Below are 15,536 nucleotides of genomic sequence, written 5' to 3' on the forward strand. Positions count from 1 at the left end.
GGACTGATTACTTGTATACGCATAACGTTATGCCAGTCTAGCCAAGGCTGATGAGTTTGCAGTCAGGAAAGAGTCAGGGACACAGAGTGTATCCACTCGCTGTTGCCACAGTTATGCTGTTAACAAGCAACTATAAAACTTCAGTGTGCCATAGAGTGTTTCTTTAGCTCGTGAATTTGTAGATCATGATAGTCTCCGCTCCGTGTGCCTCTCCTCTTCCTCCCGGGACCAGCAATCTGGCCTGGGCATGTCAGTGGCAGGTGCGTGAGAGAGCAAACCCAGACACGAAGGTATCTTCCACATACCTGGTTACATCACACTGCCCCTCTTCCATTGTCAGAGCAAGTCCCACAGCTGAGCTCAGGTTGTAGGATGTGTCCCACCTCTTCGGGGGCAGAAGCTATGAAGTCATGTGGCAGAGTGTGAATGAATGCAGGGTGCGAAGAATTGGGGCCACTGACAGGCTCTGTCCTCCCACACCCATATCTCCTAATCCAGAAGGACACTAAAGCCACGCTCCTGGAGCAAGGGCACCTCTGCTGCTCCCTAGCCTTACGGCCGTGAGCAACATACTTGGCCTCCCTGAGCCTCTTGAGTTTTTGCTCTGTAACTGGAGAAGAGCTCCAGAGCTCAAGTGAGCTCACTGATGTTCATGTGCTTCGAGGCCATGCCTGTTTCAGAAAAGTCCTCCGTAAGTGTACGCTCTTGTGGTTTCCTCATTCCATCTGCCCCTGGAGGAAAATGCCTTCCCTGAACGAATCTGCCAGAGCCACCAGGGAGATGGGGATTTCTTTTGCTTGGGAGGATGAGAAAGGTTTCTTTTTCTTTTTTTGAGAAAGGTTTCTGTTCCAGGGTAGGTTTGTGGGACCTGAAGGCTAGACGTAGGGGGCGGGGGGGTGCGGAGGTCTCTTTAATAAGTTATTCCAAACTAGAGTGAATATTTACTGAAAATAGGAAGATATTCATAAGTTAGACTTTTTTTAAAGATTTTATATAAATAAATAAATAAATAAATAAATAAATAAATAAATAAATAAATAAATAAATAAATATTTTATTTATTCATGAGAGACACAGAAAGAGAGGCAGAGGCACAGGCAGAGGGAGAAGCAGGCTCCATGCAGGGAGCCTGACGTGGGACTCGATCCCAGGACCCCGGGATCACGCCCTGAGCTTAAGGCTGTGCTAAACCACTGAGCCACCCAGGCTCCCCAAGTTAGACTTTTAAAAGTGGATGGACACCACACATTTCGCTTTTATTTCTGGCTTCTGACCAGGCTACTTCAGCTTGTCTCATTTGAGTTCTGAAACGGTCAAGAGATGAATAAATGGGGACGATGCAAATGCAGTCATAGGTGGCCACTGTAGTGCTAGGGCTGTGGTCCTTACGGCGTGTTCTGTGACCCACTGATGACAATGTGCGGGGCGTTTGTCCCCAAGCCCTCGCCAGGCCGGCGAGCCCCACTGGTGTCAGTTTGATCTTTGGTATGAGCCCACCAGACTTCTTCAGGAGGAGCTCTACAGTGGGTACCCTGAGACACTTGGACAGGGGGACACCAGACATTCGTTCCATCTTCAGACCTAGCTGCTGTACTGCCACAGGCCTGTGCACTACAAGGCAGGCATTCTGGAAGCGTGTTTTTTGCATCTCCCGTTAAGAGAAGAAAAGCAACACGCGGTGTGTGTATTCTTGTATGTGAGGCATCTTGAGTCAAGATCACACAAGATTGCTCACTCATCAGCGAGCTACGTAAACATCCCCCTAAACCCAAGCTATATAGGCGCACCCTCCTACCTGTCCACCTGGTCCCCCAAATGCTCGCGTCCCTTATGCACCACCTGAGACCGGCAGGCGGAGAGGAAAGGGGGTGGACATAACCGAGTGCAATGACGGTGTCTTTGGCAAATTTCACCAAAGCACAGGGCTGCGCCAGCTTAAACCTGGTTATCAAGTTCAAAGGCGAGGCCTGCCGGATAGCACCCGGCCTGGGAAGACGGCGGCGAGCGGTGTTCACGCAGCTGACGGCACCAGGAGGGGACATGATGTCATCCGGAGCGCACTCTAAGGACGCAGTCTGCTTTCTGAGGTGTGCTTGCTGAAAATACATCAGACCCAACGTGAGGGAAATTCTTTAAAAACAAAACCAAGCCCTACCAGTTTTCTTAAAAGGGCCAAGGCGATGCAAGGTAGAGCAGCGATTCCAAAAAGGCCACCTGGCAAGGGAACGCGCCGCACGACCCTAGAACGCGGCCCGGGGCAGCGAAAGGACGTGCGCCGGGTGACTGGCCAAGTTGGACGGGGCCCTGGATCGCAGCCCGGTGCGGATGGTAAGTTCTGGATTCCGGTCGCCTCGGCATGGTCGCGTAAGCTGTTTCCGTTCGAGGGTCGGGGTGGAGGCTGCAGGGGTCCGTGCTGCCGGCCGGCCACCTCTTGGAGGTCGGAGACCATTTCAGAGTGGAGAAGTTCCAAAGTGTTTTCTCCGTTTCTGAGGTTTTCCTTCTGCTCATCCAAAGACCCCTTGCTCGTAGGTCTGTAACTGTCTAGTCTCCGGTCCCATGGCGGGAGGAGCTCCTGGCACGTGGAGCTGCCGTGTGTCGTCACGAGCAGGACCCAGGGTCCCGAGGCCGCACGGCCCGATGCGGCTCATGCTTGCACGTGCTCCTAAGCCCGGCGCCTGTCCCACATCATCCAGCGTGAGTTTCTGTGAGACTCTTGCCCACCAAATCTTTTTTTTCTTTTTTTTGAAGATTTTATCCATTCATTCATGAGAGACACAGAGAGAGAGGCAGAGGGAGAAGCAGGCTCCCCGCAGAGAGCCCGACGTGGGACTCGGTCCCGGGACTCCAGGATCACACCCTGGGCCGAAGGCAGGTGCCAAACCGCTGAGCCACCCGGGCCGCCCTTGCCCGCCAAATCTTAAGCCCTCAAAGCTCAAGGTGAGAAACTATGTGTATTTGTGCTCATCTGCTCGGTGCCTGGCACAAGTGAGCGCTTCATACATACGCAAGCTTTGAGCGAACGAATAAATGAAACAGGCCATGCAGTGTGCATCGCCGAGCAACGTGAGATTTCCTCTCCTTTACTCTCAGGAGACTGCAGGTCGGGTAGGCCCTCCGCGTGCTCGATCCCCTTTCACGCCTAGAATGGTCGTCTTCCTTCCTGTGCAGATAGAGGTGCCAAAGCTGCCGGAGACCTATTGCCATCTGAGGCCATATATTCACACATCTCCTTCCCTCCTTTTCTCTCTCTCTCCTTTCCTTTCCCCCGTTTTTTCTATGAAACAGGATTATGCTAATTACGTTTTTGAATTTTTTTTATTTAATAACGTTGTGGGGGGCACTTAGGTGGCTCAGTAGGTTGGGCGTCTGCCTTCAGCTCACATCTTGATCTCCTGGGGTCAAATCCCACATCAGGCTCCCTGCTCCTTGGGGAACCTGCTTCTCCCTCTCCCTCTACTCCTCCCACTACTCATGCTCTCTCTTGCTTACTCTCAAATAAATAAGTAAAATCTTTTTTTTAAAAAAATGTTGGGAACATTAATTATTTGTTGACATAGTGTTGAGTGACTGTGTAATATTTCACTATAAGGGCATAGAAAGGTTCACTAAATATTCTTTAAATGGACTTTTTTTCTGTTTGTCTTCCCGGCTGTAACCTCGGTTATAAAGGTCATTGAGTGTGTGTTTCACTTACATCTTTGTACATCTCTCCACTCATTTTCTTGGGATAAATTCCTTATTATGGAAATACCAAGCAATTCTGATGGAGCTTTGGCTTCTGTATAAAATCTAGTCCTAAGTGCTGGCCAGGTGACATCATGTGACTTTCCAGTAGTCTCCTGTCTACAGAAGCCACATTTCAAGTCTTCCCAGTCTTAGGTCAATTTCTTACAAGTTAGGAGTTGTTGCACGTACTGTACTGTCTTATCCATGTGTATTATGTGTCAACAAGCCGGGAATCCAAGCCTCAGCTACAAGGAGGCCCTTTCCTACGAATGAAGAGTATCTTCCCTAGTGTGTTAGTTGCCTGTGGTCTTTCACAACTAAATCTCGCCCTTGTGGGTGCCACTTCTGCTAACACGTGCATGCGCACCTTGCCACAGCTTACTTCCTGATGATGTGGCTTAGAGACCGTTTCTGAGGGCCAGGAGAATCAGTGAGGACTTCTGTGATCAGTCACATCCTCAAAGTGGATTCTGGATGGTCCAGAAGTAAACGTGACCCACCCCCTAAAAAAACTTGATAGAGGATACATGATGAAGGAAAGAAACCAAAGGGACGCACTGATCAGTGAAAGAATGGATATTGTCATGGCGCTCAGGACTTAACAACCAAGGGGTTTGTTTGTTTTACCTTTTTGTTTTTGTTTTATCTTATTTTTTTTTAAGTGGAGCCCAACGTGGGCCCAAATTCAAGACCCTGAGACCAAGACCTGAGCTGAAATCAAGAGTCAGCCATCTAACGGACAGGGCACCCCCCAGGACCTAGCAACCGAGAACTTAGAAGGTGAGGACAATGGGTAACAGAATGTGGGGACAGCAGAAAGCTGAGGACAGGGCAGCTGGCTGGCATTGCGGCTGAGGACTTGTGTCTGGCCTGCTGTGGAGCACTTGAAGGAAGGAGGTGTCCTGAGAAGAGCTGCGTGGGCTTCTGTGCGGCGGGCCCCCGCTGTCAGTGGCCCTCCTCCCCCAGGGGGTGATTCCCTTGAAGACTACATCACTGATTAGCGAAGGTATGGCCTTTGTCGTGTGTGTGTCACCGTGGTAAAAGAGAGCACACAGTTGCTCGTTTTGCCACACTTTAAGCACGTGGTTCAGTGGACATTTATAATGTTCAACGAGCAGCACCGTCCCTGTCCAGCGTGTGTTTTCCTTTTCCCCAAACAGAAGCCTTGTCTTCGCTGAACCCTAACCCACGTTCCCTTGTCCCCCAGCCCCTGGCAACAGCTGTCAGACTTGCTGTTCCTGACCCTGACTGCTTCTAAGTGCTGCATATAAGTGGGATCACTCTCTTGGTCTCTTGGGGACTGGCTTATTTCACTGGGATGCCTCAAGGTGCATCCAGGGCAGAGCAGGTGTCAGAGTTTCCTTCCTCTTTAAGGAAGGCCGATAAACACTCCATTGTGTGTAGAGACCACACTTCATGCATCCATTCATCCGTGAATAGGCACTTGGGTTTCCCGCTTTGGGCTGTTGTGAAGGGGGGGGGTAGGCAGCTGGCTGCTTGCTCCTCTGTTGCGTATATGCCAAGAGCTGGGATTGCTGCATCATGGGGTCATGCCACATTTCATTTTTTGAACGTTTGTTGTGTTTTCTGTGCCCCTTCATTGTGTTCTGACTCCTTGGCCACAGGAGTATTTATTTCACTCGCTCTCAATGATTGAATTGGCTGTTCCTTGCTTTCACATTCAGATGCCCATTCCTGGTCTCTTCTGACATGGACTCGAGGGGCGCCACCTCATCCCACTTAGGACCTCAGCAGTTCTCTCTTTGTTCTGCGGCCCTTGCACTGTGACACTGTAGCAATACCATCATGAGGCAGCCTCACTAGGGGCTCTTTACGTTATTGCTGTTGATTTTGTTGGTATTTCATTGCCCTGTTCAAGTCCACAAGGCCCGCCGCTCCTGAGCCTGTTTCTCTACCTGAGTCCTCACCATCTACTTCCCCTTTTCTCCTCTTCATTCTCCAGTTACCTGACATGTGTAGCCCTCAAGTTTGGTCTCCTGGCTAGGGAAAAACAATAACACTCTGACCCTGGGAAGAGGCAGCCATATGCCATCGTTCCACCCTTAGGAATAGAGACTTTCCCGTCTGAACCAAAGACCCATCAGAACACAGGCAAAGTGTGAGGTGTACATTGCAAGTGTTAATGAAAGCTAACACCTACTAGAACACTCCATTGAAAGGTCTCCCATCTTGGAGAAAGCATTTCAGGGTTCACAAAGCTTGTTCAATTCAGAGGATGGAAATTCCATTCAGGTGATGAGCCAGAGTCTGGTAAGAATATTTATGTTTCAAACTTCACAAAGCCAGAAAATAACCAGAAAACTACAATTAACCTCAAAGTGCCCCTTCTTCCTAAAGGTCCTTTACACTGAGCACACATAGTGACTCCATATACACAGTCATCAAACCCAAATAGGCAAGCAATACCTAGTGTTACCAGGAGGTGGAGGAATCAGAGCCTTTATACGTTGCTGCTGGGGTTATCAAATAGTGTGGCCACTTGAGAAAACAATTTGGTGGTCCCTTAAAATGTTAGACATAGAGTTTCCTTGTGACCCAGCAATTACACTCCTAGGTACCTACCCAAGAGAAATGAAAATCTATCTATACAGAGACTCACACATTACTATAGCAGCATCATTCACAATAGCCCAAAAGAGAAAACAACCCAAGTGTCCATCACCCACTAAGTAAACTGTTGTATACAGTGGAATATTAGTGGGCCACAAAAAGGAACAAAGTACTGACACATCTATGGATGAACCCCCAAAACATCATGCTTAGTGGAAGAAGCCAGGCACAAAGGCCACATGTGGTAGGACTCTGTTTATAGGAGACACCCAGAATAGGCAAATCTATAAACACAGAGAACCAAGGACCAGGGGAATCGGGAGTAACTCTTAAGGAGTGCAGCATGGCTTTTATGATTCTCTTAGGTGGTCCTTCCTTTTAGCAAACAGTACACAAACCATAAGATGGCTATACTTTCCACTCAGCTATCACAGTGTCACAATGGCCATACTTGCCACTCAGCTCCCGTGTCACAGTGGCCCCATTATTACAAAATTTTCTTTGAAGGCTTTTAAATGTGGAATAAGTACATAAGTTTGTAAGTGGTACACAGTGAGCCAGAACACTTTGCTGAGACCCAGACTATAGTAACAGCATCCTTCAAAGTCTCATTGCTCTCATCTGACAGTGGGCTGGCAGTGGCCCAATAGGAGAGAAGATGCCAACTACCCAAAGACAAAAGGATTACCAAGTTTCGGAGGCGGAGAACTCCAGTGGAGTGGCTGAAAGTGGATCCCCCTTGGAGCCAAAAACAGACAGGTAAATTTCTCTGCTTTTCCCATCAGATCATGAAGCCTTATAACATGTATTTTATTTTTGTTTTTATTTTATATATATATAACATGTATTTTAGAGCAAGAATGCTCCTTGGTCATGTTCCTCTTGACCTCATGCCATGGATTACAGAGACTCTAGAGTTCCATTAGGAGTTTCCTACTCAACAGGCCATCAGCACTGGGCTGGGTCTCCATCCTACAGATTAATTCAGGTTTGAGGAGTTTTGGAGCAGGCCTCCAGGGACACATTTGGCCCATTCAAAAAACCTCCCGTGCCTGTTGGGTACTGACATCATGCTAAGTGAATTATGAATAAGTGAAACACCATTTATGCCCAGCTGGAAGGAGTATGTCAATAAGTACTTCCAATAAATACCACAAATGCTATCATAACCATTTGTGCAAGATGTATAGTATTCCATCATATAAAAAACCCACAATTCCTTTGTCTGTTCTACTGTAGAGGGATATTTGGGTTTTCTCCAGCTCTATCATGAACCATGCTTTTTTTTTCTTTCTTTTTTTTTTCTTTTTCTTTTTTTTTTTTTTAATTTATGATAGTCACACAGAGAGAGAGAGAGGCAGAGACACAGGCAGAGGGAGAAGCCGGCTCCATGCACCGGTAGCCTGACATGGGATTCGATCCCGGGTCTCCAGGATCACGCCCTGGGCCAAAGGCAGGCGCCAAACCGCTGCGCCACCCAGGGATCCCATGAACCATGCTTCTGTTGATAGTTTGACTCTTCCCTTCCATTTTCAGAATTTAATGTGTAATTTACACACAATAAATATTTGTCTTTCCTGTGTTCAATTTTGAGAGTTTAGACAAACATGCACTAGGTACATAGTGTATCCACCAGTATGATCAAGATAACAGTTCCATCACCCCCCAAATTCCTTCTTGCTGATCCTTTCCCTACACCACACAATATCCTGTATGTCTCCTGGCCCTACAGTTTTGCTTTTGGGGTTTTCCAGATTGTCCTATAAATGGAATCATAGAGCATGTAACCTTCTGACTCTGGATTCTTTCACTTTGTATAATGCCTCTGAAATTCATCTCTGCTGTTGCCTGCAGCAGTAGTTGGCTCCTTTGGATTGCTTTCTTGGACTGGGAATGAAATTCGATTCCATTAATAGGATCCTGAAAGCCTTGCAGTATGCACCGCCCCCTTCCCCCCACCTCTACTATAGCTCACCACACCTCCCCTGCATTACCCTTAGAGCAGCATAGAACTTGGCCTCATGTCTACTCCATAAACTTTAAAATAGTGCAATATCCTATTCCTTTTACATACTCTGGAGAGAGTTCAATGTCCATGAGGTAAGAACTCCAAAGTATTTAAGTAAATCTTATTTTTAAAAGTTTTTATTTAAGACTATTTATTTATTCATGAGAGACACAGACAGAGGCAGAGACACAGGCAGAGGGAGAAGCAGGCTCCCTGCAGGGGGCCCGATGTGGGACTCGATCCCGGGACCCAGGGATCACGACCTGAGCTGAAGGCAGATGCTCAACCACTGAGCCACCCAGGTGCTCCTAAAAGGTTTAATTGAGGTAAAAAAAAAAAAAAAGTATGACAAAATTTACTATGTTTACCATTTTAAAATGTACAATTTGACAGTGTTAAGCATGCAGTATTCACATTGTGCAACCAACCTCCAGAACTTCTCCATCTTGCAAAACTGAAATACTGTCTCCATTAAATGACTCCTCACCCTCTTCCCCTTCCCCTGGCAACCACCATCCCCTTTTCTGTTCTTGATCTCTCTAGGTCTCTCATATATGTGGAATCATAAAATATTTGTCTATTTGTGTCTGGATTCTTTCAGCATAACATTCTCAAGATTCATCCATGTAGTAGCAGGTGTCAGAACTTTCTTTTTAGACCCAAATAATATTCTATTGTATGGATAGACCACCTTTCATCCATTCACCTGGCTGATGGACATTTGGGTTGCTGAGATTCTTTTATTTTGAAAATGACTCCATACTCTACTGTCATTAAGTGTGTACAATAATGGCATTTTTTTAAAAGATTTTATCCATTTTTTTTTTTTTTGAGAGAGAGAGAGTGTGTGTTTGTGTGTATGTGTGTGTGTGCATGCACCAGCACAAGCTGGGAGAGAGGCAGAGGGAGAGAGAGAAAGGGAGAAGCAGATTCCCCACTGAACAGAGAGCCCAACACAAGGCTTGATCTCAGGCCCCTGGGGTCATGACCTGAACTGAAGGCAGACATTTAACCAACTGAGCCACCCAGGCGCCCCACTAATGGCATTTTTAGCATCAATTCGATCTCGCTTTATGCCTCTGTTTATACTATCAGTGTTTGCATTTAGAAATGATATATTGAGTTTAGGAATATGAATTATGAGGGAATTTCTTCTAGTCTCAGACCCAGTGCACACCCAAGGTGTAGATCGTCAGTTGGAGTTGCACAGTTGGACTCTGAGGGATTGGGATGAGCAGAGATGACTTTTCTGGAGGCCCTCTTTGTCCATGAACATACAGATCTTCTGAGGAATAGGCCTTCTGTCCACTTCTGCTTGCCGGTGCTGTCATGCTCTTGGTGGTATTTCCAACTGGAGTCATCGAGAGGGTTCTGCCAAAACTTTGGTCTTTGGACAGTCCCACAGAAGACATTCTAATATCCTTGAGCATGTGGAGAGCCAGGCGCATCACGGATGTTTGAAGACCAATCAAGCTCTGGCCTCATGTGAGTCACAGAGTGAACTTGTGAGCAGTGTGGAAGGAAGAGACAGTCCCAAGGGGCCCGGGGGAAAGGAAGAAATCAAACCCCAGAGATCTTTTTGTTTTCATGGTGGTAAAAGAGTCACAACACAAAGTTTACCATTTTCATCACTTGAAATACACATTTCAGGGGCATAAAGCCCATTCTCATTGCACAACCATCACCACCATCCATCTTAAGAGCTTGGTCACCTTCCAAAATTCGAACACGCCCCATTGGATGCTAACTCCCTGTTCCCTTGCCCCGGCCCCTGGCAACCACCATTTTGACGATTTAAGTATTTCATGTAAGTAGAGTCACATGGTATCTATCCTTCATGGCTGGCTTATTTCGTTCAGCATAGATTAGTCTTCAGGGTGCATCGATATTATAGTGTGTGAGAGAATTTCCTTCCATATTCAGGCCAAATACTATTTCATTGTACATATATACGACGTATCGTTGATCCAGTCACATATGGATGGAAAACTAGGTCCACCTTTTAGCTTTCATGAACAAAGCTATTAATGCCCCTGGCTATGTGGATATCTGTTCAAGGTCCTCCCCTCTCCGTTCAGTGGAAGAGGTCCCCCTCCCTTCCCTAGATGACTCTCCTACCTTGGACTTAAATGTACTTGCTACCACCTTCCCCCAAATGAGTGTGGTAAGAGGATGGAATCTGCAGCCAACCTGTCTCCACCGCTTACTTCTTCCTGCGTAGACTTCAGGCAAGTTTTTCAACCTCTCTGTCCTTAGCCCTCTTGCTTAGAAAATAAAGATCAAACTGCCCACCTACAAGCGTTGTTTGGGGGGGATTCATGGATTAAGTGGATGAATGGATTAAATGGAGTTGATAAATAGAAAGCCAATAGGGTGGTTCTGAAAATGTGGTCTGGGGACTCTTTCAGGTGCTGGATGTGGGGTGCCATCCACAAGGCCAAAACTTTTCACAATATGAAAATGTTGGCTGCCTTTTTCACTCTCCTTTCTCACAAGCATACAGTGGAGTTTTCGAGAGGCTCTATGCCATTTGATCTAAAAAAAACCCGAAAGCAGAAGTACACATGACTCCAGCCCCCTCCCATTAAAGCCTGATGTTAAAGCTGTTTGTAGATTGCCAAAACAGTATCCTCTAAATTTTGTTTGGATAATAGTCACTTTTCATAAAAATCCTTGTTAATATATGATGTTTATTACATGAATTAATTTAAATTTCAAAAATAATAATAATTAAATTTCTCATTTTTAATTCCTAATATGGTAAATATCAGTGGATGCAACCATTTGGGGTCATCAACAAATGTTTTGTTTTTATTTCATAGTGCAGTCAAGTATACATAACGTTGTTGACCATTTTAACCATTTTTAAGGGTACAGTTCAGTGGCATTAAGTTGGCAACCATCACCTCCCTCCAGTACCTTGCCTCCAGGACTTTTTTCAGCTTCCCAAACTGAAACTCCACTACCCAGTAACTGCCACCTCCAGTTTCTAAGCGCAAAGGGCAGAGACCTTTTCAGTCCTGAGACTGCAAAGCTTAGGAAGTGCTGTCTTGGCACAGAGCCAGGGCCTCAGAAGTGCTGTGGGAGGCTGGGCTGCTACCCACGAAGGCCTCCCGAGTCCCCCCTCCCCCCAACCCCCCCCCACCCGCCCCACTCGCCTCGCTCAGAGGCCTCATGACCTGCCTCTGTTCTGCTTCTCTCCCTCTTCTCAATTAACTGATCAGTTAACTTTTAAGAGCATTACAGATTTCTGGCAAAAAATTAAAACCATGGAGGGAAAGTTGTACCTCTGGAGCTCTTACCCCAGGCCTGCTGCCCAGAGGTGACAACCGTTAACCATTTCCTGCACCCAGAAATTCCCTATTCATATACAAACACGTTCTGCATATTTGCATATATTGTGTTTATACATATATAAATATGTATTATGTTTGCCCTAATTTTCACTGAAATGAAACCATTTCCCTTTTTTAAAGATTTATTTTTTTTTTAAGATTTTATTTGAGAGAGAGAGAGAGCCAGTGGGAGCAGCAGAGAGAGAGAGAGACTCCCCATTGAGCAGGGAGCCCAAAGCGGGGCTCCATCCCAGGACCCTGGGGCAAGGACTTTAGCTAAAGGCAGATGCTTGGGCAGCCCCAGTGGCTCAGCGGTTTAGCGCTGCCTTCGGCTCAGGACCTGATCCTGGAGACCCGGGATCGAGTCCCGTCGGGCTCCCCACAGGGAGCCTGCCTCTCCCTCTGCCCCTCTCTCTGGGTCTCATGAATAAATAAATAAAATCTGAAAAAAAAGATAAATAAAATTGCTCCTTTGAAATAATATGCTCAGCATTACCTGGCCAAAAAGAAATGATCTTTATAAATATGACATCTGCCAGTAATGTTCTGGCCAGGAGAAGGAATTTCTGGTAGGAATTTGGAAAATACCCTCACCTTGTCCCTCCCTCCCATCTGGGATGCGCCCTAATAAATTCCAGACCCCTCGATGCTATCCATTCCTGCTCCTGCCTTGTCCTTTCTATGCTTGAATCACTGTGCCCCATTTTTCCCCAGTTGAAAAAGTAATAGGGACGCTTGGCTGGCTCAGTGGTTGAGCATCTGCCTTTGGCTCAGGTAATGATCCCGGGGTCCTGGGATCAAGTCCCGTGTCGGGATCCCCACAGGGAGCCTGCTTCTCCCTCTGCCTGTGTCTGCCCCTCTCTGTGGGTCTCTCATGAATAAATAAAATCTTTAGAAAAAAGAAAACGTAATAGACTTTTACTGTAAAACATGAAAAAAAAAATCACTAGTGATCCCAATAGTCAGAGGCATCTTGTTTTGCATTTTTCCAGCTTATGTCATGATGGGCAAAAATAAGATCACACTACAAAGTTGTGGTTTTATTATCTGTGTTTTAAATTCAACCCTCCACGGGTGTTTTCCCACATTATGAATTTTTATGTCTGCTATGTCTTACAGCGAATGAATGGCTGTAGTACCTCCTACAGCGTACTTGTGTGCCAGACATAATTCTTCCTCCATTGCTTCACTTTAACGAAGTCTTTGTTATTGTTTTTCTTTTTAAAAATCATGCTCATGACAGAAATTCCTAAAAAGGTATTGAATAGCCCAGACATCATTTAAAAAAATCACAGCCCAAGATCATAAACACAGTGTTGAGTGAAAGAAGCCAGTCACAGAGGAATGCCTACCGCATGATCCCTGTTTTGAAAAACAGGCAGGACTGAATCAAGATGCGTGGGGGTACATGCTGAGGCACAAAACGATAAAGAAAAGAAGTGATAATGTTATGCGTCTTAAACCAAGTGGTGTCTATGTGGTTATTTGCCCTGGGATAATTCATTGAGCTGTACACTTAGATTTTGTGTGCTTTTTAAAATATATGTGTGTGATCCTTCACAATACAAATAGCTTTAAGAACTCGTAATCCCTCTAACCCAAATAAAAATGTCTCTTACTAACTTAGCATATAGACTTCCAGTTCTACTTCTGTCCATGATTATATTATATGTACTATTTTTGTAACTTCCTATTCGTACCTGCTAGCTCCTGGACATCTTCCTTTTGGCTCCATTATGTTTTAATGGCAATTAGAATGGATGTAATCAAAAAGACTAAGCATATCAACTGTTGGAAGAGATGGAGAAACTGGAACCTTCATGCAGTGCTGGTGGGAATGTACAATGGTGTGGCCACTTGGGGAAGTGGTTGACCACTTCCTAAAACATTCAACGTACACTTACCATACACCCCGCTAGCCCCACTCTAGGTATCTATGCAAGAGAAATGAAAACATCTTCCCATACCAAATATTGCACAGAAATGTTTAGAGCGCACTGTTCATAATAACCCAAACTTGCAGCCAATCCCAGTGTCCAAAAACTTCAACTGTGGCCTATCCCTACAATTGAATAGGACCCAGCAATAAAAAGAAACCAACTATTCAAACATGTCACGACATGGGGGAAACTGGAAAACGTTATGCAAGTGAACAGAGCCAAACAAAAAATCCTACACCTTGTTCAATTCCACTTATGTGTTTGGTGTTGGCACATAGCCCCGTTGCATGGATATGGCATAAATTATTTAACCAAGCTCTGCATTGGACTTGAACCTGTTTCCCACTTGTCAGTATTATGAACAGTGCCGTGATGACCACGTTATGACTAAGTATTTGTGGCCAGTCTTAATTATTTCTTTGGACAAATAACCAGACATGGAACTGCCTGTTAGAAAGTAGGTGGTGGTGATGAAAATAGTGCCAGAGCGCCCTTCCCAAAGTTTGCTTGCTCTGTGCTCCCACCAGCAGAGCGTGAATGTCAAATGTCTCCATTCTCCAGTGCACTGCTTACCCCCCCTCCCGGTGCTCTGTGCTTGTTTGCAGGCCTCCAGGGTATGCAGCCACCATGCTATTGCTCATCAACAGCACCAATCGCCAGATGGCGGGCTTCACCATAGCCACTGTGGGATGGATCCTCACCACCACATCCACGGGCCTCGTGGAGTGGCGAGTGTGGTACATGAACAACTCCTCTCTCTCTCCCTCTGGCCTGGTCTGTGTGGGAATGTGGAAAGTCTGCATTTACCAATATATCACCAACTTCAACAGAGCCACGTTGTGTCATCGCTATACCTACCACGATACTTACCTGCCTCTTGATATCTGTATTTCTCAAAATCTCCTGCTGGTCGCCACCATTCTGGGCCTTTTGGGAAGAGCCGCCATCATTTTTGCACTTAGGAATGTGTACATGGGAATTCATCAGGACGCCACCTTCAACCAATTTATTGTTTCAGGGATTCTGAATGTGGTTGCTGGTGTCTGTATCTCAATCACTGTGGTCTGGAATTTCTACTCCGTGATAAACGAAGAGGGTATCACCTTCCCACCATCTCTCTATATACCCTTCAAGCCAGATAGTCAGGAAATTGGCAGTGCCCTTCTGGTGGCATGTCTGGCTGCCTTCATGATGCTGTTAAGTGGGCTGCTTTTCCTCTCCTACAAGCACCCCCTGGCCAGACAAATACATCCTGAAACTTCAGAGACGTAGAATTCCTGCTTGCCTTGGCTTTGCGAATCCAACATGACCAAGAGTTTATGAGAAGTATTAGCAAAAAAAAAAGAGAAGTATTAGCAGAATGTTCTATTAAATATTTCCAAAGATTCAAGACCATGGCAAAGGTAGTTTTAGGCAGGAAGTGGCCATCAATTTCCTTCCTTTATCTTCTGTGTCTTTGTTTTACTGACGCACCAGTTCATTGATTGAAGAAATTTCACTTAAAAAAAAATCTTTCTCACCAGCCAGTTGGTCTTCTTGGATCTGAATTTTAACTATTGCTGAATAAATAATCAATCCATAAACCTAGTGTATAGAAATGAGATTTTCTGTGATTCTCACATTTCCCTCCTAAATGTCTGCTACAGACAACCAACCTTATTTCCTGTGATATGGTGATAACATCACTCTATCATATAAAATTTTCCAAAATATGCAGTAGAATAATATAAGGAATCACCCCACACCCATTATCAGACTCAACACCTATCAAGATACTGTCATATCAGCTTTATATCTCCTTTCTTCTCCCGTTTTGTTTTTTTTTTTTAAGATTTTATTTATTCATGAGAGACACAAGGAGAGGGACAGGCAGAGACATAGGCAGAGGGAGAAGCAGGCTCCCTGTGGGGAGCCCAATGGGGAACTCGATCCTGCAGGATCATGCCCTAAGCCAAA

General features: G+C 45.7%; 1 protein-coding gene across 4 annotated transcripts; it reads left to right on the forward strand.

Annotated features, from left to right (window-relative positions):
* The first annotated feature begins 1,110 nt into the window (after window positions 1-1,110).
* On the forward strand, window positions 1,111-15,167 carry CLDN34 (claudin 34). Of its 4 annotated transcripts, XM_038586796.1 has the most exons (5): window positions 1,111-2,328; window positions 2,749-2,937; window positions 4,389-4,506; window positions 6,926-7,056; window positions 14,186-15,167. In XM_038586796.1, the coding sequence occupies exons 4-5, from the start codon at window positions 6,956-6,958 to the stop codon at window positions 14,850-14,852; spliced, it is 768 nt and encodes a 255-aa protein (XP_038442724.1). In that variant the 5' UTR covers window positions 1,111-2,328; window positions 2,749-2,937; window positions 4,389-4,506; window positions 6,926-6,955; the 3' UTR covers window positions 14,853-15,167. The 4 variants fall into 4 exon arrangements, with proteins under 4 accessions (XP_038442724.1, XP_038442725.1, XP_038442722.1 ...); XM_038586797.1 differs by lacking the exon at window positions 4,389-4,506; XM_038586794.1 differs by lacking the exons at window positions 1,111-2,328; window positions 2,749-2,937; window positions 4,389-4,506 and adding an exon at window positions 4,521-4,732.
* Window positions 15,168-15,536: the final 369 nt, after the last annotated feature.

The sequence above is a fragment of the Canis lupus genome, chromosome X (genome assembly GCF_011100685.1).
Source record: "Canis lupus familiaris isolate Mischka breed German Shepherd chromosome X, alternate assembly UU_Cfam_GSD_1.0, whole genome shotgun sequence".
NCBI lineage: Eukaryota > Metazoa > Chordata > Mammalia > Carnivora > Canidae > Canis > Canis lupus.

Bases quoted from the DNA above. Each gene is read 5' to 3' on its own strand.
- CLDN34 (XM_038586796.1), top strand. From the start codon at position 6,956: ATGCCAACTACCCAAAGACAAAAGGATTACCAAGTTTCGGAGGCGGAG. The intron at 7,057-14,185 runs GTAAATTTCTCT...GCTTGTTTGCAG, and splicing joins TTGGAGCCAAAAACAGACAG to GCCTCCAGGGTATGCAGCCA.